The sequence below is a fragment of the Canis lupus genome, chromosome 2 (genome assembly GCF_003254725.2).
Source record: "Canis lupus dingo isolate Sandy chromosome 2, ASM325472v2, whole genome shotgun sequence".
In the NCBI taxonomy this organism is placed as follows: domain Eukaryota; kingdom Metazoa; phylum Chordata; class Mammalia; order Carnivora; family Canidae; genus Canis; species Canis lupus.
The window spans coordinates 30712812-30739145 of NC_064244.1; the positions used below are offsets into that span (position 1 = coordinate 30712812).

Consider the following 26334-nt stretch of genomic DNA (forward strand, 5'->3'; position numbering starts at 1 on the left):
CCTGGGCTCTCATTCTAAATTTGCACATGGGGATGGGGCGGAGTCGGGGGTGGTGTCCAGTCTAACGATTTATTCTGCAGGCGTTTTAATCTTGAGGATTTCTCTGTTACAGGAAACAGAAACAAAATTCAAATCATGGGTACTAAAAGTATAAGTGAGAAGAGTAAAACCTTTAAGCCCTTTAAGAGATATAATGTTATTCTGGCTTTGGGGCAGGTGCAGACTGATTTAAACCAGCAATTCAATTTTTCCCATATAAATTACAAGATTTATTGAATCTGTTCTCCAGTGACCTACTTCTAGGGGTATATTCCTGGCTTTCTTTATATTCCCTTAGACTCCTTGACTCTCTCGGTGCTAATATTAACACACTGTCTTTTTTGTTACAGCTTTTATAGACTTGGAAACCTAAAAGTCCTGAACATTAAGACTTGTCTTAATATCTGCTAAAATAAGTTTCACACATTGTCCTTCTTCAAAATTGCTTTGCCTGTTCTTTTCTTTTTCTTTAAAGATTTTATTTATTTATCCATGAGAGACACACAGAGAGAGGCAGAGACACAGGCAGAGGGAGGAGCAGGCTCCCTGCGGGGGGCCCGATGCAGGACTTGATCCTGGGACCCTGGGATCACGCCCTAAGCTGAAGGTGGATGCTCAACTGCTGAGCCACCCAGGCGTCCCTCTTTGCTTGTTCTTGAATTTTTCTCCTTCATCTGTATTTTAGGATCATTTTGTGTTCTAATCTGTTGGAAATGTTTTTTTTTTTTTTTTGGTTTGTTTTGGAATTGCATTGCATTTTTTTCTGCAATGACATCTTTATCATTCTGTGTTTCCTATTTATGCATATACACTGTCTTGCCATCTATTTAGTCTTCATAAATTTCTTTGATTAGAATATTATGTTAGCGGGGACACCTGGGTGGCTCAGTGGTTGAGCGTCTGCCTTTGGCTCAGGGTGTGACCCCAGGGTCCTGCAGGGAGCCTGCTTCTCCCTCTGCCTGTGTCTCTGCCTCTCTCTATGTCTCTCATGAATAAAATCTTTTTTAAAAAAATGATATGTTAGGTCCGTAACTAACATCTCCTTTCAACTTATCCTATTCCACGAGTTTTAGCCCCATTTAGCTTTTTTCCTTATTAATTTGTGTTATATATATATATGAAAAATAATGCATATCACTATTTTGGTATCTGTGTAGTATTTAGTTATATGAGTATCTTATATTTTATTAAAGAAAAGTCTTCTTGGTAGACATTAATGCTGTTCAATATTTGCTGTAGTTGAAAATGCTGCAGAGAACATCTTACCCAGCATTGTGCCCTTGTGAGAATGGAGCTATAGGGTAATTTTTCATAAGAAGTGAAATTTTTTCTGAAAGAGTACGCTCACTTAAAGTTTGTATAAGTAGCGCCAAAGTGCTTTCCAAAAGGTAATACATAGAGAGAGTAACACATTAGTACTTGGAGCATAAAAGCAGCTGATCCCCGTAACTTCATTAGCCTCACTGGCCTTAAATTTTATCAAATCATCACATCTAATAGATAAAATAATATCCATTGTTATTTTAGTGTACTTTTTCCTTAATTATGATTAATCCTGGATTTTTTTTCATATATATATATAAATTTGTAAGATCTTTTAAAAATTATTATTATTATTATTATTATTGGCTTAACCAAGAGGAATCTCAACAACATCCTGTATTTTCTGAAACAACTTTTCAAAACATCTGAAGTCAAACTGCGTTCAAAGGAAGAGCTTATCTCCACCAAAGGTGAATATCAGAGAACATGCCTAGAAGCAGAAATGAAACCAAAATCTGTCAAATTAATGTGAATTTCTTAATGGGTCTTTAAAGACACAGAAGAAATAAAACTCAAGGATGGAGTCAATACTGTACCAACATCACAATAAATGTTTGTTGAATGAAAAGTAGTGAATGAGCACTAGGGTTGGATCCTAGGTTTCAGTAGGGGGATCTTTCGCCTTATTCCATATTATTAGCAGTGTTTGTTGACATCTTACATATTTCTACAATTTATCATTTTAAATGTGGAAGCACTGAGCTAATCCCTTATCTTGCAGTTCTAACAACCATCACTTGTGGTTTATGATAAATTCAGGAATAAAGGATTTCCAAAAAGTATGCATTTATGCCAATGACATGCAATCCCAGGAAACAACACATGCAGTTGAACACTTTGTACTTTTCTTTGGGAGGTGAAAGGACTTTGACTTTTCTGCCTTAGTCAGATGGCTGGAGCGGCCATCGAAAAATACCACAAACCAGATGATTTAGAACAACAGAAATTCACTGTCTCGTAGTCCTGGAGGCTGCAAGTTGGAGATCAAGGTGTCGGCAGATTGGTTCCTTCTGAGGCTATGTGGGGGAATCTGCTCCATGCTTCTCTCGGAGCTTCTGACATGCCAACAACCCTTGGTGCACTTTGGTGTATAGAAGTATCACCTTGATCTTTGCCTTCATCTTCACACGGCCTCCTCTTCATGCCGGTGGGCCCAAATATCCCCTTTCTATGAAGAAACTGCTCATCTTGGATTAGATGCCTATCCTAATGCCTACCTTCCAATTTGATACCCTCTACAGAGACCCTTTTAAATGAGGTCACAACATATCTTTTTGGGGAGATATAATCCCATCCGTAAGCCTCAAATATTCATTCCGTTGCTCTTCTATATCCCAGACAGCCCCTCTTCTGATCAATGCTCATCTTACTAAAACAGTTTCGTTATGACATTGGATGTGTTTTTGAAATATAGGATATTGTATAGACAATTCTTTAAAGAATTGCAATGATTTTTAATATAAGTCGAGATGACATACAAGTGTTAAAATTATATTGGGTGCTATTCAAAATAATTATTTATAAATTACTGTGTGTGTGTGTGGGCAGGTAGGTAGCCATCAACGGGGCTGTATGCTGTGGGAAGATATCAGTAAGTGGCAATTACTGGATTTATATAGCATCCATTTTTCAGAGAGATCAAAATACTCTAACTTCCCAGCACTCATTTCCCTAAACACTGTCAGTAGTGTTATAGTGTTAATGATACCCAACCGTCCCCCAGGATCACAGAGACGCTGTGGTGACTCAGTAACATTTACCACCCAGATTTTCCAAGGAAGAAAAGTTTACACACGGAGTGTGTTTGTATTAGTGGCTTCCTATCATCACCTCTGGTTCACCTGTTTTCTCCTCTGGATAAAGAGCTACTCGGTTTACCTGCAGAATCCATGGCACCCTGGAGAGTTTTTTGGAGGCTTTGGTGTCTCTGGTGACCCTCTCCATTGCTACTTAGAAGTTTTTCTTTAGAGCCCAGAAGCGATGGCAGGGATATTTGAGAGGGGCCAGGGGGGAAAGAAATGAGGGAGAGAGAGAAGCAAGGAGGTCGTGGCCCTGAGGATCTGCAGACAGAGGTGGGGCCGGACTTCTCCCCGCCACTGCAGCGCGCAGGTGAGGCTAACTGATCCCAGGTGCGCAGGCCCACACGCACGACCTGCCCCCCTGAAGCCTGGCTCTGCTGCTCCAGGAGGGCACGTGGGTACTTCGGACAACGCAGAAGTGCGGAGTCTTCCCAGACGTGAGATGCAGGTGGGGAAGGCGGTGAGCACCTGTGCAGGTGCTTTGAGCTGTCCCGCGGTTCCCTGGGGACACACTGAGCGGACCATTCATAAAGAGCGTGACATCATGGTGTGCTGACCCTCGAGACTATCTGGTGCGGTCCTCGGACCATTTCTACAAAACCCTATATTCAGGGGCTGAGGCACCAGGTGGGCCCCCGCTGGACATCCTTTACTGTCACTTAACTACCTGCAGACAGAGCTGTGAGCACCCACGGGTGCAGGTGCACGACCTCCCCCAGGAGACCAATGCCCCCAAGAGCAGGACAGGCAGCTCACCTGGTCTGCCTGAGTCAACCCCACACTGTGCCACACGCTCCACCTGCGGGGCCCCGCCCCTCCCTGCGCACGCCCCGCCCCTCTCCTTCACAGGCCCCGCCCCTCGCCCTCACAGGCCCCGCCCTCCCCGCCCAGGCCCCGCCCCCAGCGCGCGTCCCTCCCCACGCACGCCCCGGACACCGCGCCTGCCCCGGGCTCCGTTCGAGAGCCCCGCCCCCGCCGGGCGCCGACGCTCGGAGGCCGCGACGCTCCGCCCCTCCGTCGCCCCGCCCACCTGGGCGAGTCCCGCCCCCTTCCTCGCCAGCCTATTGGGGACGGCGTCGCCGTGCGCGCTGGCCAATGGGAGTGGCGGCCAGTGCGTCACACCCCCGCGCCGTGCGTCCGGATAAGCGGAGCGGCGGCCGCGGCCCTGACGCGGGTCACCAACCATGTGGCGCTGCGGCGGGAGGGCGCCGGGCTTCCTGAGGCGGCGGAGTGGCGGGTGAGGCGCGGGCCCGGCGGGAGGGCGGGAGGGCGGGAGGGCGGGGGGCGGCGGCCCCGGCCCCGGGGGCACCCGGGCGGCTCCGCGGTCTCGTCCCGGCCCCGCCGTGCCGCGCCGCAGCTCCGTGCCCTGGGGCCCCCGGACCCCGACAGCCCGGGCCCGGGGAACCCGAGACCCCGACAGCCCTCACCTGGGGAGCCCTTACCTGGGGACCCCGACAGCCCGGACCCGGGGAGCCCTCACCTGGGGACCCCGACAGCCCGGTTCCGGGGAGCCTGGACCCCGACAGCCCGGACTCGGGGAGCCCTCACCTGGGGAGCCCTCACCTGGGGACCCCGACAGCCCGGGCCCGGGGAGCCTGGACCCCGACAGCCCGGACCCCGACAGCCCGGACCCGGGGAGCCCTCACCTGGGGAGCCCTCACCTGGGGACCCCGACAGCCCAGTTCCGGGGAGCCTGGACCCCGACAGCCCGGACCCCGGGAGCCCTCACCTGGGGACCCCGACAGCCCGGGCCGGGGGAGCCTGGAACCCGATAGCCCTGACCCGGGGAGCCCTCACCTGGGGACCCCGACAGCCCTGACCTGGGGACCCCGATAGCCTACACCTGGACGAGGCTGGACCCGGGGAGCCCTGGGATCCCGACAGCCCTGACCTGAGGGAGGCCAGACCCTGATAGCCCTCACCCGGGGAGCCCTGGGACCCCAGACCCCGACAGCCCTCGCCTGGGGAAGGCCGGACCCCGGACCCAACAGCCTGGGCTCGGGGAGCCCTCACCCAGGGAGCCCAGACCCCAACAGCCCGGGCCTGGGGAGCCCAAGACCCCGACAGCCTGGACCCGGGGAGCCCTCACCTGGGGAGCCTGGACCCGTGGAGCCCAGACCCCGACAGCCCTCTCCTAAGGGATCCCTGGGACCCTGGACCCCGACAGCCCTGACCCCGGGAGCCCTGACCTGGGGGAGCCCAGACCCCGACAGCCCTCTCCTAAGGGAGCCCTGAGACCCTGGACCCCAACAGCCCTGACCCAGGGGGTCCAAGACCCCGACAGTCCTCGCCTGGGAGAGGCCAGACCCGGGGAGCCTGGACCCTGACACTCCTCTCCTAAGGGAGCTTAGGGACCCCAGGCCCAAACGGTCCTCGCCTGGAGGAGCCCAGGCCCCAGCACACCTCACCCGGGGATCCCAGGACCCCGACAGCCCTCTCCTGTGGGAGCCTAGACCTGGAGACCCTGACAGCCCTCAGCCAGGGACCCTGAGACCCTCATGGCCCTCTCCTGGGGAGCCGTGGACCCAGGGACCCCAGAACCCTGACAGTCCTGCCCTGGAGGAGCCTGGACCCCAACACACCTCACCTGGGGATCCCAGGACCCCAACAGCCCTCTCCTGCGGGAGCCTGGACCTGGAGACCCTGACAGCCCTCGGCCAGGGACCCTGAGACCCTGATGGCCCTCTCCTGGGGGACCCTGAGACCCCGACACCCGTCTCCTGGGGGAGCCTGGACCCCAGGCCCCCTCGCCTGGGGAGCCTTGCAGAGCCTGGGTGATGGAGGCGCAGCAGTCCCTCTCCCAGGGACTGCCCTGCCAGAGGAAGGGGGTTCCTGTGCCTGGTTGGCGTTGGGAGCGGCAGCCAGAACAGCACGTGGGTGAAGCCGGCCAGGCGAGGCTCCCCGGGCCCCTGGGAGGTCAGGCGAGCCCAGCGTGGGGGGCACAGGTGCGGGTGGGCCTACATGTGGATCTTCCTGCGTGATTACAGCAGCTGCGGGCCTGTGGTTCTCATGAACATGACCGCCCTGTTTGTGGGGAGCAGGGAGTCCTCTGGACACCTGATGCTCGCTTGGTGCATCGGAGCTCCTGGAAATTGAAGTTTGTCTAAATGACTAGGTTCTTGTAAAGAGCGATGGAGTCTGACATTCAACGACGGTGGCGCTCCCCGCGTCCGCAGGTCGGTTTTGTCTCAGGCTGGTTCGCAGGAGCCCGTTTACTGCTGTGCGGGTGCCCTGGCGGGGCAGCGGGTGCCCTGGCGGGGCTGAGTACCTGGGGAAGCCCCCGTGCCTCGGGCGTTTCTGCATTTTCAGCCTGAGCACGTACTTCGGGGGCTTGTGTTCTTGAGCGTAAACACGTCTGAACATCCTCTTTCTTTCCGGACGTGGCCAGCTTTAGAATTAGGACCGTGTTGCTCCCGTGGTCTGACAGCGACTGGGTCAGTGGTTTTCTTTCCTTTTCTGTGTTTCCCTCAAAAGAAGTATTTTTGTGACCTATAGTAACGTAGAAAATTCTGTAAAGCATATAGTACAGTTGAGAGAAAATACTTAAAGATAGCATCCCTGTCACCCAGAGTAAGGTGAGAGCCCTGACGGATGGGAAGCCTCCCTGCCTGCCCCTCAGATGGGCCCTCGCTCCCGGTTCATCCCTTGCTTTTCCCCATAGATCTGTGTACGGGAGATTGAGCTCCAGAGTCCCTGGGTCCACAGACCCTCTCCCCCTCCTCCCCGCTGGGGATGTCAGTAGTTCTCTGTGGTTAAGAGTCGGTTTCTTCATCTGCCTCTTTTCCCTTTGCTCATTTCTCGTTCCACATGAACGACGTCCTATGGTCTTAGCGTCACCCTGTCCAGCTCCACCCATAGTGTCGGCGTTCCTTTATATTTTCACTGTCTGTGTATTCCTACCACACAGGTTACCTACTTGGGATGATACTGGGTCTGTCCTTTGTATTTGTCTTGGCTTAGCATTATGCGACCCACATTTTTGTTACAAGTGGTTGTTCCATCGATTCTTATGGCTAAGCTTATCTATTGAATAGTCCACAATCTACCTATTTGGAGGACGGACGTCCTGGTTGGTGGAGTTTGGGACTCCTAGGAATGGTGCCAATGCAAGGCCTGTGTGCTGCCACGTGATGAGGGCAAGTTCTCCAGGACACGTGGAGGTGAATCCTTGCTCATTTAAATGATGCCAAATGTTATTCCAGAATCGTTCTTATTTGCACACCTCAGTTACACCGCAGGAGTTCTTGGCAATGCTAGATTTCTTACTTTTTACCAATTTGGTGGATGCATAATGGTAGTTTATCGAGATGCTGTGTACTGAGATGGAAGAAGTCCTTTTGATGTGAGCGTTGTTTTTCATATGGGTAAGGAAAGTTGGTATCACAATTATAGTTAATGAACATTTGCATGTAATTGCAACATGCAGTTATTAGTTGATATGAAGCTTTAGCTGAGTAGTGAAAATGATCATAGAATTGAAAGAACTTGGGCACCTGAGTGGCTCAGCTGTTGAGCGTCTGCCTTCAGCTCAGGCCGTGACCCCAGGGTCCTGGGATCAAGTCCCGCATCGGGCTCCCTGCTTGGAGCCTGCTTCTCCCTCTGCCTGTGTCTCTGCCTCTCTCTCTCTTTCTCAGGAATGAAGTCTTTAAAAAAAAAAAAAAAAGAATTGAAAGAACTTTACTAAAGATTCAGGAAATGAATTTTCTGGAGTCTATTTGGAAGTTGTACAGTTTAAATGTCTTGATCATTCGAACATTTGAAAATGTTTTTGTGATGTTGCTGACTTAGCCACACAGTTGTCCTGCAGGAGCGTCTAACCTGGGTTCCTCTCCTCCCATGGAGCAGGGCCAGCCCCGGAGCATGGAGGAGGAGGGGCAGCAACGCCTGTGAGAGGGCCCAGCAGCACAAGGTGGGAGAGCAGATCCACGGCTTCACCGTCAGCCAGGTGTGTGGGGCTCACCCTGTTCCACCTTGGGCTCAACTGAGCAGATTGTGCAAGTGAAGAGATTTCCTGATTCTTGGATACGTACAGATCCCTGGTCCCTGCCCTGAACCTAACCCCCTGAGGCCCCATGTCTCTGGATTGTAGAATGAAGTCACACGCGTTGATGTTTGTGTGTCCACACACTTGACTGGTCACTGTGCTGAATAGACTGCCCCACATCTGTGCAGGTCACGTCTTCCTAGCACATGCTAGGAAGTGTGCTCCACACACAAAAACTTTATTTTGGAGCCATCTGGGTACAGAGATTGTGTTCCTGGACCTTCGTGATGTTTTCTCTTTAATGTAATCAAAAGGTAGTGTACACCATGGACTGGCTAGTTGGCTTCATGCGATGGGTAACACTCCTACAGCTTCAAGAGGCGGGCAGCTCTCAGTCCAGGAGGGTGCCAGTGTAGCCACAGCACGGCGGAAGTGCAGAGACCAAGAGGATGACGGGAGGGGAGGGGTGCCTAGGACAGGTTCACGCAGAACTAGGGGGTGTGTAAGTGGAAGGAGGAGAGCTGCACGTGCCCGTGGCAGCAGTTCCAGACATTGTGGGGGTGGCCTCAGGACAGTGGGTGAGAGCACGTGTGAAGTCCCTGAAGGCCACGTGGGGGGGGTTGGGACGTACGACAGTGACTGTTAGGGAGGACCTCACTGCATTTTTCAAGTGTTGTAGAAACTTGTCATAAAACATGGTCCTTGTTTGAGGAGTAGGGGAGGCAGACAGTTCTGTGTGTCAACTGATTTTAAATACATTGATCATCTCTTGCAAGGTAAAGTGTTAGATAATTTAACGGCTTGTAAACCAAGCCGAGGCCCCTTAAAACGATGTGGTGCCAACGGCCACGGAACCTTTGTGAGGCTTACGTAGGTAGGAGATGACCGTCCTCGGGGTGAGGATGCGCTAGTTCTTATTGGAGGTGATTTGGACCCTCCCACTGGGAGCAAGTAACTGGTGGTAGCCCCAGCACCCCCCTCGGGACGCCTCAGAACTGCAGAGACCAGGCGAAGCACCTTGCGGTCCCGGGCTGTGGCCCACCCCAGTGTCCCCTCCCAGCGGGGCCATTCTGGGCAGTCCTGGAATGACGTGTATAAAAGGAAGCCACACAGCAAGCTTGGCGGGTGAGAGCAGGACCCCTCCCGGGCAGCCTGGTGTGAGGAGTGGGGTCTGCTTCCCCGTCTGCTCCTCGGAGCCTCAGCGGTTTCCTCTGCCGATGGGGCTGAGGACCACCCCCCCCCCCCCCCCCCCCCCGCCACAGTTACCCGTGAACTGTTCAGAAAGTGTCTAGCAGACGGTAAGCCTTCAGAAAGAGGGTGCGTAGGATGGTCAGTGCGAGGCCTGCCTTTGCTCGTTTGTAAGATTAGGGTTTGAACAAGGTGTTGCTGATGTGCTGGTGCTGCCTGGTGACACAGACCAGGTCCCGCGGTGCAGTGCGCGTGCCTGTCCGAGCGTCTTTCCATCTGACTAGCTGTTCACATGTTTCTCGTTCATTCAGGTGACGGCCATTCCTGAACTGTCCCTGACCGCAGTGAAGCTCAGCCATGACCGCACAGGCGCAAAATACTTGCACTTGGCCAGAGAAGACAGCAACAACTTGTTCAGGTGTGGGGGGCGTTGTGCACACACGCTCTTGACTGTTTCCACTGATGGCACCTGCCATGCCACAACTAGTTTAAAGGCTTTGTTCACTCATCTTTTATTTTATTTTTTTTAAGATTTTATTTTATTAAAAAAAAAAAAAAAAAAGATTTTATTTTATTCACGAGAGAGAGAGAGAGAGAGGCACAGACACAGGCAGAGGGAGAAGCAGGCTCCATGCAGGGAGCCCAATGCAGGACTCGATCCTGGGACTCCAGGACCACGCCCTGGGCCAAAGGCAGGAGCTAAACCGCTGAGCCACCCAGGGATCCCCTCATCTTTTATTTTTATTGCACATATCTTGAAAACAGAAGGGAAAGTTTAATTGAATTTATGTCCTCAGTGACATAGTTAAAGTTCGGGGTCTGAGTTAGTGATCTTCTGTGTTGTCGTAAGAGACCGTTTTTGTGCGAGGGTACGCGGCTGGAGGGGTTAAGGCCGGTAACCGCGGTGAGCGGAGTCCTGGACGCTGAGCTGTGCACCTGAGCTCGCCTGCTGGCTCCTCTTGTTTCCCCGCAGCGTGCAGTTCCGCACCACTCCCATGGACAGCTCTGGCGTCCCGCACATCCTAGAGCATACCGTCCTGTGTGGCTCTCACAGATACCCATGCAGAGATCCTTTCTTCAAGATGCTCAATCGGTCACTGTCCACTTTCATGAATGCCTTCACAGGTAAGCTGGCCTCCTGTGCTGGGGCTGTGCCGGGGGCCACTGGGTGTGGGGGTGCTTGGCAGCCCGTAGGCGGGAACACGCGCACCACTCTCTGGTCTGGTTGAAAACTGCTAGAACTTTAATCCTTCGGGAAAGCCGCATCGTGGTCAGATTATAAAAACTATAGTTTTAAGGAAGAGACACCTGACTTTTTCTGAAAAATGTCATAATAATACTCTTTTGGAAACATTGCTATTAAAGTTGATCTCTGTGGCATTAAGTTAATGTGGCAGGGGTGGTGTTTGAGCTTAGTTTTAGGAACTGGGGCAGCGCGTAGGCTGATGGTGTGAGAGAAGTGCCCTGGGGCCCACAGTTCCCAAGTGCATTAAGTCAGCAATCTGGGTGAGGCCGTCTTTGCAGGCATGTGAGGTCATGGCTGGCTGTGCCTGTTCCCCCCGCCCCGGCCAGCCTGTAGCAGCAGGGTGCTTCCTCTGTGCCAGGGGCAGTAAGGGCTCACCGTAGGGGGGTAGGAGGTGGTGGACATGACTAATTCCTGTGGGAATCTGTCGAATCTCAAAAATGTTTTCATTTACACCCAGCTAGCGATTATACTCTATACCCATTTTCCACACAAAATCCCAAGGACTTCCAGAATCTGCTGTCTGTGTATTTGGATGCGGTCTTTTTCCCATGCTTGCGGGAACTGGATTTCTGGTACGTAATGATTGATTGATTTAGACTTTAGTATTGGAGTCACTGTCACTGTGTAATTACTTATCATTATTTAGGCAGGAAGGATGGCGACTGGAACATGAGAATCCGAGAGACCCCCAGACACCCTTAATCTTTAAAGGCGTCGTCTTTAATGAAATGAAGGGAGTATTCGTGAGTTGTGGGGGTTTTTTGTTTTGTTTTGTTGTTTCCTTTTTAAAACTGTGTAACACTGATCCTCCTGTGTGAGATATTGGAATGTTCCTGGGTCTGGAAGACCGTTGACATTATCTCACGTTGTTTGCTGGGCTTATTGAACCAGCAGCTGGACGGTAGAGGGCCAAGCTCCCAGTGTTGCAACTACAGCTCTCCAGCTGCGGTGGGGGCCTGGCCTGGGGTCTGTGGGAGGTCCGTGAGGTAAACCTTGTCATCTTTTCTCACGCTGGCCAATGTGGAGTTTCCCCGGGCCTGTGTTAAGAGTTTTTTGATAGTTGATCAGACACAGAAACAAGTATATCAGAGTCCAGCCGTCTCTAATTAGGCCAGACATTAAGGAGATTTGCAAAATGTGCAAAACAGAGCTGTTCTTTAATATTTCTGCTTTGTCTCAGAAATAGTTTCCAGAAACTATTGTTAACATGTAGTGATGGGTTAAGATAATGAGTGAATAAGTAACTTTTTTAAAGGTCTCAGATTTTTAATTTCTAATACAGAAACATTATGTGTGTGCACACACACTCCTGTGCAGTCAAGAAACCCACATCATCAAAAGCTCTTTGGGGACCTCATTGATTCTGGGGCGCATGAAAGATCTGAGACCAGGCAGTTTGAGGACCTCTGTGCTGGGGCCCGTCTTCCCAGCGCCTCTGACTGTGGAGTCCTGCCTTGACATGTGGGGCTGCTTTGCTGCACCATAGGGCTTCCTTACCTTTGAATAATCAATTAGGGTTTCATTTCTTCCAGCAGCTCCTGGAAACTCCTGTTAGAGTGGCTGCTTTTGCTCCGGAAGCCCTTGGGACCCCTCCCCACAGCTCATGGGCGGGGGTCCTTGCGCATCTTTCCTTGTTCCGTACATCCCTCCCCTGGCCCTCGGCTGTGTAGCTATTGGTGGCCCGTGCACAGTGCAAAGTGTTTTCCCTCTGGCGAGAGCCCTGATCCCTGGGTCCTGTGCGGGGATTGTGAGTGAGTTGTGTGCTTTGTTAGGATCCTGGGAGTGCCTGGTATACTGCTGCGACAGTGTAAATTTCAGGGTGTTACTCCCAAAATGTGGTTCATCTGCGTAGTTCATCTGCTGTGTTGTAACAGTGGGTGTTATTTTTCACACACATATATCTTTTCTTTTATTTGAAGACTGACAACGAGAGGATATTCTCGCAGCACGTTCAGAACCGACTCCTGCCTGACCACACGTACTCTGTGATCTCCGGGGGCGATCCCTTGTGCATCCCAGACCTCACATGGGAGCAGCTTAAACAGTTCCATGCAACCCATTATCACCCCAGTAATGCTAGGTAATATTTCACGTTTGACGTTTAATTAATGGTGGGTGATGAAGAGTATACTGGTGTGCATACACTAAGTGATACGGCTTCTCTCACATTTGGCAAAGGATTGTTTATGAAGAGCTACGTAGATTTAGAGGATTCTTCCCTTAACAGATTGATGTTCATTCTGCATGTCTACAGCAGCAACTTTTCTGTGCCCAGCATGATAGTGACAGCGCCTCCTAAAGGAGGGTCCGGATACTGCCACCATCAGCCCCCTGCACCTCAGCTTTACGATGTAGGACGTGGGTGTACTGGCGACCGTCCCCCTCCTGAGGTGCTCGGGAAATGGCGGTTACCCTGGCTAAACTGGGGAACTTGCTGGTTTCAGCTGTTACTAATAACAAAACACCAATGTGTGTATTTATAAATAAAATGCTGATGGAAAATCAAATTTTCAAGATTATTTAAAATGTAAAAAAATTTGAATTTTGATAACAAAAACTTTGAAGCATACAAAAACCATAGAGCGTAGAATGATGAACTTCATAAACATACCACATATAAGGGAGATGACAGTCCTCATGATGGTCTACCTCTAATACTTAAATTCGGGACCCTGAAACATTTTATGACATCATACTATATTTAAATACTTGCTTGAAAGCACCCACTAATTATTCCAAATCCGGATTTCCCGGTAGTACCTAAAATAACATGTTCAATCCAAATGAGGCGCATATATTTTGTAAAGCTCTGTTTTTCTCCCTGGAGAGACACAGGCCATCTGCAGGGTTGGTATCCTGGCATTCTGTGAATATTCTGTTTCTTACCAAGCTGTTAATGTTCTTTGATTTATTTACTTATTCGTTGTTTGGTGTGTTCACTGCCTGGAACAATTCCAATAGAGTTTGCAGAGTGTTCTAAAGAATTCTTTAATTTTGGGGGACACCTTGGTGGCTCACTTGGTTCAGCGTTCCAGCTCTTGGTTTTGGCTCAGGTCATGATCTCAGGGTCCTAAGATAAAGTCCTGTGTTCAGCTGTGCACTCAGCGGGGAGTCTGCTTGAGATTCTCTCCTCCCCCATCCCTGCTCCCTGTGTGTGCATATGCATGCACACACTCAAAAAAATTCAATTTCTTGTATGTTTATTAACTGGACTTGGGTGAACATGAGCTTCTCCCATCAGTAGGGGCTGATGGGTTAGCCTGAAGTACAGCTCTAACGGGAAGGGCGGAGACAGGCTTCTTTTCTTTGGGGGTCCAATTTTAAAGGGAGATGGTGGCAGTAGCTCCTCCAATGGCGACAGAGGAACCTTTTTTTCTTTTACTTTCGTATGGTTTATTTTTAATACCATTGTTATCTCACAGAAATATTTTTTGTATATGTGTATACTTCAAATTATATAATTGAATAGGATCTTTTTTTTTTTTTTTTAGGATCTTTTTTTTTTATGCTCAAAATTGTTTCAGCCGTCGTTCAAGGGAATTCCTTTAAGCTCATCTTATCTAATGGTGTCTTTAGTTTTCAATAACTGGTTTCTGTATCCTGCCCCAAATCCTGGTTCATCCTGCTCCTGATCTGTAGCTACTTCTTTCTCCAAGGAGTCCTGAGACTAAGTGGAGCCCGGCATTTAGAGATCAGCGTCTCCATGGATGCCAGGGGTGCTACTTGTTATTGGAGTGCCACTCTTTGAGCCACTGAGTGGAAAATTTTGAAGGATCTTTAAGATACTTGTTCCCCAAATCAGATGTGTTTATTTTTTTGGGATATAACCAACATATAGCATTGCAGTAGTTGTAGGTGTGCAACAGAACAATTTGGGTCATGCATATGCCATGAAGTGATCACCACAATAAGTCCAGTTAACATCTATCACTGCATATAGTTGTAAATATTTTTTTCTGATGAGAACTGTTAAGATCTGTTAGCAGCTTTTAAATATACACTACACTATTCAACATAGTCACCATACTGTATGTTATGTGCCCATGATGTAACTGGAAGCTTGGACCCCTCCTACCCATTTTGTCCACCCCCTGCCTCTGGCAGTCACCAGTCTGTTTTCTGTATCTGAGTCTTAGCCCAGAAAACAGCTTATTTAAAAAAAAAAAAAAAATCAGTGTCATTGTACTCTTTTTCCCTAGATGGATAAATATGTTGTCCTAAAAACACGTAATCTGAGATTTGTAGCCTGAAATTGAACTTTGTGAAATTCCTTACTTTGACAGTAAAAGATGGGTTACTGTACTCCTGTAGCTAAGACCATCAAATATTTTAACATATGAGTTACTTCATTTTTGAAACCCCTTTATATAGTACATTTAAAATAAGGAGCAACTTCCGGCAGATTTACATTTAATTAATTACTTTCACATGATTTGTGTTGTGTTTCTTATTTAAAAAAAAAAAAAAAAATCAAAGCCAATATTTGGTCTTTCTAGTTTAGGTAAGTAAACAGGGGCCCCTGGGTGGCTTCATTGGTGAAGTGCCTTAGGTTGAGATCGTGATTTCAGGGTCCTGGAATCCAGCTCCACATTGGGCTCCCTGCTCAGCAGGAAGTCTGCTTCAGAATTCTCTCTCCTCCTACCCCATTCCCCCCTACCCAGGTGTACGCAGCATGCACACCCTCTCAAATCTTAAAAAACAAAACAAAAACCAGTGAATGCAATGTATTTCTATACAAACTTCATTTCAACATGGGAACTATTTTGCTATGAGGTGCTATATATATGTGTACCTTCTGGTTCTTTAAAGATTTTGTTCACTTAGCACTAGCCAGGGGAAGGGCAGAGGGACAAGCTGACTTCCCACTGAGCAGGGAGTCCAACATGGCACTGGATCCTGAGACCCCGAGATCTTGACCTGAGACAAAGTCGGACACTTAACCGACTGAGCCACTCTGGCACACCAATGTACCTTCCATTTTTAAGTTTGTCTTTTTAATTCTGTTGTAATTAACGTACAGTGTTATATTAATTTCAGGTGTAAAATAACATAATTCAACACTTGGCATATGTTATTCAATGTTCGTCAAGATCCCCCATCACCTATGTCCCCCATCAACCCACCACCTTACCCCTAATAACCATGAGAGTGTTCTCTAGAGTTAAGACCAGTTTTTTTCAGTTTTTCTTTCTCCCTTTGCTCATTTGTTATCCTAAATTCCACATGATTGAAATCATACAGTAATTGTCTTTCTCTGACTTAATTTCACTTAGCATTCTATTCTCTAGCTCCATCCGTTCTTGCAGATGGCAAGATTTCATTCTCTTATGGCTGAGTACAGCTCCATTATATATACCACATCTTTGTCCAGTCGTCTGTCGACAGACACTTGGGCTGCTTCCATATCTCAGCTATTGTATATAACGTTGCTATAAACACAGGAGTATGTGCACATATCCCTTCAAATCAGGGTAATATTGGCCTCATGGAATGAATTTGGAAGTTTATATTCCTCCTGTATTTTTTTTGAAAAGCTTGAGAAGAATAGCTATTAACTCCACTTTTAAATGTTTGGTAGAATTCGCCTATGAAGCCAAACTGGTCCTGGACTTATTTATTTGGAGTTTATTACTAATTCAATTTCTTTCCCGGTGGTAGGTCTGTTGAAATTTTCTATTTCTTCCTGATTCAGTTTTGGTAGTTTTGTATGTTTCTAGGAATTTATCTATTTCTTCTAGGTTGTCCAATTTATTGGCATATAGTTTTCATGACATATTTTTATAAATGTTTGTATTTCTGTGGTGTTGGTGGTTGTTTCTCCTCTTTTATTATTAGTGTTTTTGTTTATTAAGGTCCTCTTTCCTTTTTCTTTTTTTCTTTTTTATTTTTTTTAATGATCCTGGCTAGAGGTTAATCAATTTTGTTGCTCTTTTCAAAGAACCAGCTCCTGGTTTCATCTGTTGTATTTTTTTAGTTTCTATATCATATATTTCTGCTTTCATCTTTATTATTTCCTTCCTTCTGCTGGCTTGGGGTTTTCCATGTTATTTTTCTATGTCCTGTAGGTGTAAATTTAGGTTGAGATTTTTCTTGCTTCTTGAGTTAGGCCTGTATTGCTATAAACTTCTCTCTTAACAAACACTTTTACTGAATCCCAAAGATTTTGGACTATTGTGTTTTCATTTTCATTTGTTTCCATGTGTTTTTTTTATTTCCTCTTTGATTTTTTGATTGACTCACTCATTGTATAGTAGAATGTTGTTTAACCTCCGTGCATTTGTGGTCTTTCAGACATTTTTCTTACTGTTGATTTCTAATTTCATAGTGTTGTAGTCAGAAAAGATGCATGGTATGACTTTGGTCTTTTTGAATTTGTGGTCTAACATGTGACCTACTCTGAAGAATGTTCTGTGTGCACTTGAATGTGTATTCTGTTTTAGGATGGAGTGTTCTGAACATATCCCTTAAGTCCATCTGGTGCAATGTGTTGTTCAATGCCATTGTTTCTTTGTTGGTTTCTTGTTTAGAGGATCTGTTCATTGATGTAAGTGGGGTGTTAAAATCCCTTACTGTTACTGTCGTCTTATTGTAAGTTCCTTTATAATGGTTATTAACTGTTTTATGTATTTGGCTGCTCCTATGTTGGGTGCATAAGTATTTTTTTTTTAAGATTTTATTTATTTATTCATGAGAGACAGAGAAAGAGAGGCAGAGACACAGGCAGAGGGAGAAGCAGGCTCCATGCACAGAACCCCATGTGGGACTCGATCCCAGGTCTCCAAGATCAGGCCCTGGGCTGAAGGCGGCACTAAACCGCTGAGCCACCCGGGCTGCCCGGGTACATAAGTATTAGTGTTAGTAATTGTTGGATTGTTCCTTTTATGATTATATAGCGTCCTTTGTCTTTTTTTTTTTTTAAGATTTTATTTATTTATTCACGAGAGACACAGAGAAAGAGATAGAGGCAGAGACACAGGCAGAGGGAGAAACAGGCCCCACGCAGGGAGCCTACTTGGGACTCTATCCTGGGTCTCCAGGATCACATCCTGGGCTGAAGGTGGAGCTAAACCGCTGAGCCACCAGGGCTGCCTGTGTCCTTTGTCTTTTGTTGCAGTCTTTGTTTTAAAGTTTATTTCATCTAATGTAAATATTGCTACCTTAGCTTTCTTTTCACTTTGCATGAGAAATGTTTTCCATTCTTTCAATCTGCAGGTGTCTTTAGGTCTGAAATGAGTCCCTTGTATCAATGGATCTTGTTTTTTTTTTATCAGTCACCCTCTGTCTTTTGATTGGAGCATTTAGTCAACTTATATTCAAAGTAGTTATGGATATGTATATATTTACTGCCGTTTTGTTACTTGTTTTATGGTTATTTTTTTGGTTTTTCTTTTTCCTCATTCTCTCACCATAAGTTAGTTTTTTTTAGTGATATGCTTAGAATCTTTTCTGTTTATTTTTTTCATATGACTGGGTTTTGATATATGGTCACCATTAGGTTTGTATGTAACTTTTGCACATAGCAGTCTGTATGTAGCTGATGGTTGCTTGTTTGTACCCAATCTCTACTCCCCACCACCATATATGGTATCATACTTTACATTCTTTTCTGTTGTGTGAGTCCCTTGATTTTTACAGATATGCTTATTTTTACCATTTTTGTGTTTCCTGCTTTTTTAAAACTTAACTCTTAATGTTCTTTTTCCACTCAGAGTCCCCATTAACATTTCTTGTAGTGCTAGTTTAGTGGCCAGGAACTCCTTTAACTTTTGTTTGCCTAGGACACTGCTTTATATCTCCTCCTATTATGAATGACAGCCTTGCTGGATTCAGTGTTCTTGGCTAGATTTTTCTCAGCATTTTGAATGTATCATGCCACTTTCTTCAGGCCTGCAAAGTTTCTGTTGAAAAACCCACTGGTAGTAGCCTTTTGGGGTTTTCCTTTTACATAACTTTCTTTTGTTGCTTTTATAATTCTCTTTATCACTGCTTTTTGCTACTTTAATTACTATGTGGCTTGATATGGACATCATTGGGTTTATTATTTTTTCCCAATGGGGGTTGGACTCTCTGGCCTCCTGAATGGTAAACAGCTCTCCCTCCTGGATGCCTCCTGCCTTTTCACACTGCTGCTTTGGTGGTGCTCTTTCAGGGCAGGGACTCAGTTTCCCATCACCCTCCAGGTTCTCTCAGAACATAGCCTGCTCATGTTGAAAGTTCCAGCTATAAGTCCCATTGATTGTCAGAACTCCTAAAACTTGGCCCCTCTGGCTTTCAAACCAGGATGTCGTGGGGATTCACGTTCCTATGTCAGCTCACCAGTGTGACCCTCTGGTGCTCTTCCCACCCACAGGTCCTTCCCTCCAGCAGACCGACCCCAAGTCCCTTTAGCCCCCCACAGTGACTCCTCCCTCCCTTCCCACTCTCTCCAGTGTGGTCTCTTCTCTGCATTCCGTTGTGGCATTTGTTCTGCTGGTGTCAGGTGGTTTTCTGGGTTATTTACCCTGACGTAACTGCCCTATTTGTATCTGGGATGAGGTGAGTTTAGGCTTTTCCTACTCTGCATACCTTCCATTTTATATAAAAATCCATCTGTGTTAATTTCTAATCTTTTAAACTAAGGTAGACTTAATATATTCTCTGAACATTTTAGGTTCTTCACTTATGGCAATTTTCCACTAGAACAGCATCTGAAACAAATTCACAAAGAAGCACTAAGTAAATTTGAGAAAATTGAGACAAACACTGCAGTGCCAGCTCAGAAGCCGTGGGATAAGCCAGTAAGTGCCCCATCCAGAGAATAAGCAGTGTTTTTACCTACTAAATACACTGAGATGGAGAGTCAAACTGTGTATTAGTAATAGGATTTTCAAATATTGTGGCCTCTGACTTGAATGTAAGAGCTTCTTAACTCAAAGGAATGGTTATTTGTTTGAAAAGGTTAACTTAGTGGAAAGCATCTCTTGGGCCACTTTATATGTACACGGGTAACTTCTACTAGTTTAAAGGCAGTCGTTCATACTCTGCACCTACTTAAAGCATCACCTCCTTTTACAGAGGGAATTCCAGATAACATGTGGCCCAGACTCACTGGCTGCAGATTCCTCTAAACAAACAACCGTCGGGGTCAGCTTCCTCTTACCAGAGTAAGTGTCTGCTGTGAAGTAGGAAAAGTGCACCTTAGCAGGGCTGGAGGCAAATGCTCCAGGTATAAGTTCGTTGATGGTTAGGATTTAGGAGTCGAGCAGCTGTTGGGTGGCAGGGAAGATTTTAGCATCTGGGATGGTTCTGAGGAAATTGCCACTATAGTAGCTATCCAAAAAAAAAAAAAAAAAAAACTTATTTTCTTAGTGCATTTTAAAGCTTATTTCTGTGGAGAAAACTGGCTTGGATGGCAGTTGTTAATATTTGTCGGGGTAGGACCACAAGGGCCCTTGCACGTGGGAAGAGCACAGTGAACACAGGCTTCAAAAACCTGCACGGCACGTGACACTGTAGTTGTGGAGATCTGGCACCCACGGGGCACGTAGGCAGGCTGCCATCCTCTGCCATCCCGCATCGGGGCTGGCTGCCCTGAGTGGCCACACTGCTGGACACGGTCCCCCGTCTCCTCTCTGTTCTTGTCTAGGTGTGCACAGTGCACTTTTAATTGAGATAGTGTGGGTCAGAGTGCTTGGCACACTAATGTGATGGCATTCGATATACAGCTAAGTCAACTTCATGGTTTGGGACCCCAAAGTAATCTGGTTTATGAGAGCTTTGCAAACCAAAAAACAATTACTGTCTTTTATCCATATAATTTAAAGTAAAGGTTAAAATGCAAGCGTTTGTAGAACATCCACTTCTTTGGAAGTAAAAGTGTTGATTTAGTGGTGATTTTAGTGATTGGAAAAAATTTACGAGGAGCAACAGTTTCCCTTTTTCTCTCCCTGCCCCCTCTTTTAAATGAAGCATCACTGATACATTTGAAGCCTTCACGTTAAACCTCCTGTCTTCGCTCTTGATCAGTGGACCCAACTCCCCTTTCTATAAAGCATTGATTGAATCTGGACTTGGTACAGACTTTTCTCCTGATGTTGGGTAAGTTTCATTATCAGATCAGGTCAGTGGTATTTGCACTTGGGGCCAGTTTGGACATTTGACAGTGTCTGGACAAGTGTTTGGTTGTCACAGCTGGGGAGGGTTATTAACATCAGGTGAGTGGGGTTAGGAACAGAGTATGCACAACATCCTACAGTCACAGAGTGGTTCCCTGCTCCCCAGCACCGAACAGTGCATGAGATGACAGATCCAGTTCAGCTGTCTTCTGTCCCCTGAAGGGGACATTTGGGGGCGGGGGGGGGGGTGATAGCTTGTCCAAGATCTCAGAGTGGTGTACTGCGGCCTTCTTTAAAAGCCAGGTTGTTAAATATTCTTTCAAATCTTAAGATTTTGTAAAGCTCAGCAGTGTTATTTCCAGATTTAACTTAGCATAACTCTGAAGGTTAAATTGCGGTGAATTTTAGAAATATAAATGTGGACACGAATGCACGTATGACCAGTTATATCTGAGGAGCAGGTATCTGAAGACCCTGCTTCAATTGGCTTTTTAGTGGAAAACTTGGGAGGTTTAAGTGTCCATAGCTCTCTTCTCTAGAGTGTTGGATCTTTAAGTGAAGCGTGTTGTGATGATCGAAGCCATCGGAATTCTGCTGTGTGACTGACCTGTATGTTGCAGGTACAACGGCTACACGCGGGAGGCCTACTTCAGTGTGGGCTTGCAGGGGATCTCGGAGCAGGACACCCAGTCTGTGCGGGACATCATTGACAGGACGATCGAGGAAGTCATCGAGTGCGTGTGGCTGGTGCTCACATTCCTGACACTGTCCAGTGAGGGAGCTCACCTCCCTCCATGTTTTACTCTCTTTACCTCCTAAAACGTGTTCATTCACTCCAAGGTGTTTAAAGATGATCTCTGCTGCTTTGGTGTATTGGTTCCTTTTTAACATCCCCATTCTCTGTTTCTGTAGGAAAGGATTCAAAGAGGACCAAATTGAGGCTCTCCTTCATAAAATTGAAATACAAATGAAGCATCAGTCTGTCAGCTTTGGCCTCACCCTGACGTCTGTGCGTAATTTCTCTTTTACCTCCTTACATTTGTGTTTTCTTTGTTTTTACTGTTGTGACCAGTGGGTACTTGATGGCACTGAAAACACAGGTAGCAGCTACTCACAGCGCTTTTCATTGGAACCTTGAAAATTGTGCTGTTTGGGGTCTGATATAAACTTAATTTAGTTTTATAAACATGTCTTTTTACCAGCCTAATTGGCTTTCTGATATCTTATTTTTCTTTTTAAGAATCATTTGTTTTAGAGAGAGAAAGAGCATGCTTGGGGTGGAGGGCCAGAGAAAGAATCCTAAGCAGGTTCCACACTGAGTGTGGAGCCCACCACAGGGCTCAACCTCAAGACCCCAAGATCATGACCCGAGTAGAAACCAAGGTCGGACACTCGACTGAGACACCTAAGCTCCCCTTATATCTTCTATTTTTATTTTATTTATTTATTTTTTTTAATTTTTTTTTTTATTTATTTATGATAGTCACAGAGAGAGAGAGAGAGGCAGAGACACAGGCAGAGGGAGAAGCAGGCTCCATGCACCGGAAGCCTGACATGGGACTCGATCCTGGATCTCCAGGATCGCGCCCTGGGCCAAAGGCAGGCGCCAAACCGCTGCGCCACCCAGGGATCCCTATCTTCTATTTTTATATAGGACAGATTCACATGGAGTATATACAGGTAGAGATTCATTACTGTAGGTCTGTTGGTAATTATATTTCCTAAAAGTAATTTTAATACCTGTGCTTTACTTTACTAGAGAAAAGACAGATTTAAAAATTGCCTAGCCAAGGAATGACTTAATTTTGGTTATAATCAAATTTTGAATACAGAAACCGAGATGATAATAAAATGTCACATTTGGTATTGAGTGAGCTGACTAGAGTTCGTCGTGTAATGTGCATGTGGATTGGATGTTCTTGGTTGCAGTACATTGCCTCCTGCTGGAATCACGACGGGGACCCTGTGCAGCTCCTGAAGCTGGGGAGTCAGGTGGCTCGATTCAGGCAGTGCCTCAAGGAAAATCCACAGTTTTTGCAAGAAAAAGTAAAACAGTATTTTAAGGTAAGGAAATTGGAGAATTTATGTGAATACATGACATAATTTCTTAATTATTAATTAATGCTCCTATTAACAAGTTTAGTTTTGATTCTGACACAAGTTGGCTTTTTATATGAACACATGAGTGTTTTTTGTATGTGAGTGTATGTATACATGTGTATAAACAAAAACATCTGTAGGCATTTCTGTTCTGCTTTGTTGAAAGAAAGATTGTATTACTCCTCAGTTTTGGGGAAGGTTTTGATAAGAGTTGTTCAATTGTCATTAAAAGTTTGGTGGACTTGACCTATGAAGAAATACAGTTCTGGGATTTCTTCATCAGGAGTGGTTGTGTGTGTGTGTGTGTGTGTGTTTTCATTACTGTTTCAGTGCCTTCGTGAGTTACTGATCTATTCAGAGTTTTCTCTCTTCACACTTCAGTCTTGGAAGGTGATGTGGGTTTCGGGGTCTGTTCATCTAGGCGTCTGGTTCATGCCCGTAGATTGCTGTACTGCTGGTGCTGCCGGGCTTGTTTTCTTAGTGTATCTGAAGGGTTGGCACTTTTGTCAAATGTCTGAAAAAAAATCTTCTCTGTGATAGGAGTTTCATTGTTTCCTGTGTTCTGCTACCGTAGGTCTGGCTGGATCTCACTTTTCTATTTACTGAGGATACGGAGATAGTTTAAAAACTCATTGGTCTTTGTTTTTAACGTATGTGTGAATTGGGTACGTGTCCCTCTTACCACTGATTCTGTGGGGTCCTGTAGTTCTCTGTGTTCTGCTTATGGTTTCATTTGTCTCAAGGTATTTTCCAAGGTCCCTTATTGACTCTTTAATCTACTGGTTGTTTAGGGATGTCTTGTGTAAATTCCATATACTTGTGGATTTTCCAGTTTTCTTTGTACAGGCATTCCTTGGAGAGAGCGCATGTGTGGTTCACACCATCGCAGTAAAGCAAATAGAGTTGAGTGAATGTTTTGGTTTACCAGTGTACGTAAAAGTTAGGTTTACACTACCCTGCAGTCCTGCAGTCTGCTAAGCGTGCAATAGCATTATGTTTAAAAATAACTACATTCACATCTTAGGTAAAAAATACTGCTAAAAAATGCCAGTTATCTGAACTTTCAGTAAGTCGTAATCTTTGCTGGTGGGGAATGGTGATGGCTGCTGAAGGTGGGGGTGACTGGCATTCCATAAAATAAGACACTGATGAAGTTTGTCACAATGACAGACCCTTCCTTTCATAAAAAAATTTCTCTGTAGCAGGTGCTGTTTGAAAGCAGCATTCTACCCATGGTACAACTTCTTTCAGAATTAGAGTCAGTCCTCTCAAACCCTGCCACTGCTTTATCGACTGAGTTCATGTAATATCCCAAAATTTTTTATTTATTTATTTTAAAGAGAGAGCCATGCGCACAAGAGAGTGAGCAGGAGGGAGGGGCAGAGGGAAAGGGAGAGAGAAGATCCCAAGCACACTCCACACTGAGCATGGAGCCTAACATGTTGGGTCCTCTTTGATATTTCTTATAGGATGAGTTTAGTGGTCATGAATGAACTCTTACAGTTTTGTTTGCCTGAGAAACTTGTATTGTCTTCTATTCTTAATGATAGCTATGCTGGATAGTGTATTCCTGGCTGCACATTTTCCCCTTTCAGCACTTTGAATATGTCATGCTACTCCCCTCAGGCTTGGTCCTGCTAAAAAATTCACTCGTAGCCTTAGTGTTTGTTCCCTATGTAATGTCTTCTTTTCTCTTCCTGCTTTTTTTTTTCTTATCAGTACTACCATTTTAATTACTGTTTGTCTTGGTGTGGACCTCCTTAGGTTGAATATTTGGTGCCACCTCTGTGGCTCCTGGATCTGTCATCTGTTTCTTTCCCCAGGTTAAGGGAGTTTTCAGCTATGAGTTTTTCAAATAAATATTCTGTTTCCTTTTCTGTCTCTCATTTTGTAACACGAATGTTATTCTGCTTGATGGGAGGCACTGAGTTCTTGAAGACTGTTCTCAAATTTGCATAGTTTTTCTTTTTCCTCTCGTGTGTTCATCTTGATTCCTTTTCATTATTTTGTCTTCCAGGTCACTAATTTGTTTCTGTACTACTTCTAGCCTATTCATTCCATCAGTTGTATTTTTTTTTTAATTTATTGTGTTCTTCATCTCTGATTCTTTTCATCTCTCTGTTAAGGGTCTCACTGAGGTCCTCTACTCTTTTTCAAGTCCAGTGAGTATTTTTGTGATCATTACTTTAAATTCTCAACCAGGCATACTACTTAAACCTTATTACTTAGTCTCTCACTGTGGTTTGGTCTTTTCCTTTCATTTGGGACTTATTCCTCCGTCTCCTCATTTTGTCAACTCTGTGTCTGTGTCCATGTGTTAGGGAAGTCAGCTATCTCTCTTGCTCTTAACGGTAGTGACCTTAGGAAGAAGAGATCTTGAAGTGCCCTGCAGTGCACTGTGCCCTGTTCCCTGTGCCTGGAACTTCAGGGAGTGTCTCCTATGGGTGCCTTGCTGTTGTGTCCTGGCTTCTTTTTCCTTCAGTTTTCTCTCCAGGCTCTCTTTGTTTGTTGTGGACAGTATTTGTTTCCCAGCAGGAGTGGGGCACATTTTAACAAAGTGTCCAGTGGTCTGCTTGTGAAGTGATCTTGCCCCCACTGCCGCCAGAACTGAGTTTCCCTCAAAACGCATGGGTCAGAGATGTGGTATTGGCAGGGTTTGTAGCAGTCTTCACGGGGAGAGGCCCACAGTGCCACGACTGAGTGCTACTGGTAGTGACAGATCCGCTGAAGCATAGAGGAAGTGTGGCTTGGTGCCAGTTAAGTGAGGAGTGTCAGTGTAGTTCTGGATCCCACAGATGACCATTGTTTAATGCTGGGGGTAGGAGAGGAAAGTGATGCCTATCAGCTCCCTTGTTCCTGCAGGGGTCTCCCCTTGATCCCTATCTCTCGGCCACACTCTTAAGATGAGCAAATCACTCTGCCCCTGACGGTTCTGAAACTGCTGGTTCCATGCTAGATCTGCAAGGCTGTTTGGTGTGCTGTCTCTTTAAGGGTGGAATACTGCTTCCTAACACCCTCTGATGCCAATGTTTTAGATTCCAGATTCTGTGTCCCATTGGGTGTAAGAACTCATGACATTCGGCCTCTCTCATTTCCAAAAGCATATGTTACAGGGATTCATTCTCCCTATTGGTGAGCTCCCCAGTGTGAGAGTCTTTCACCATTCTCTGCATCACCTGCCTCTTCCCTGCTGTGGACAAACCATGGTTTGTTTCTCTCCCAAACTGCATCTTTGCCCTTCTGACCTTCTCTTACATGGCCTCTTCTCTACCTGGAGAAGTTTTACTTCTTCCTTACCAATTTAGATGTCTTTTTATTTCTTGTCTGATGGCTACAGCTACAATTTCCAGAACTGTGTTGAATAAAAGTGGTGAGAATGGACTCCTTGTCTCATTCTTGATTTTAGAGCAAAAGCGCTCAGAGTTTCTCCATTCAGTATGATGTCAGCTATTGGTTTGCCAGATGTGGCCCTTATTCTGTTCAGGTATATTCCCTTTAATCCCATTTTGTTGAGAGTTTTTATCACAAACGATGTTAAACTTTATCAAATGCTTTTCTGTA

The 26334-nt window shown here is 46.2% G+C and overlaps 1 protein-coding gene across 2 annotated transcripts in view; it reads left to right on the forward strand.

Moving 5' to 3' along the window:
• The first annotated feature begins 4273 nt into the window (after window positions 1-4273).
• Window positions 4274-26334, forward strand: part of PITRM1 (pitrilysin metallopeptidase 1) — a 36954-nt gene continuing 14893 nt past the window's right edge. For both annotated transcript variants that reach the window (XM_049101344.1, XM_025445571.3), the window contains exons 1-13: window positions 4274-4398; window positions 8007-8106; window positions 9645-9751; window positions 10307-10458; window positions 11037-11151; window positions 11226-11322; window positions 12499-12659; window positions 19230-19356; window positions 19634-19722; window positions 20528-20656; window positions 21294-21407; window positions 21586-21682; window positions 22603-22737. In XM_049101344.1, coding sequence (XP_048957301.1) covers window positions 4346-4398; window positions 8007-8106; window positions 9645-9751; window positions 10307-10458; window positions 11037-11151; window positions 11226-11322; window positions 12499-12659; window positions 19230-19356; window positions 19634-19722; window positions 20528-20656; window positions 21294-21407; window positions 21586-21682; window positions 22603-22737 — 1476 coding nt within the window. In that variant the 5' untranslated portion in view covers window positions 4274-4345. The remainder of the gene's footprint in view (window positions 4399-8006; window positions 8107-9644; window positions 9752-10306; window positions 10459-11036; window positions 11152-11225; window positions 11323-12498; window positions 12660-19229; window positions 19357-19633; window positions 19723-20527; window positions 20657-21293; window positions 21408-21585; window positions 21683-22602; window positions 22738-26334) is intronic.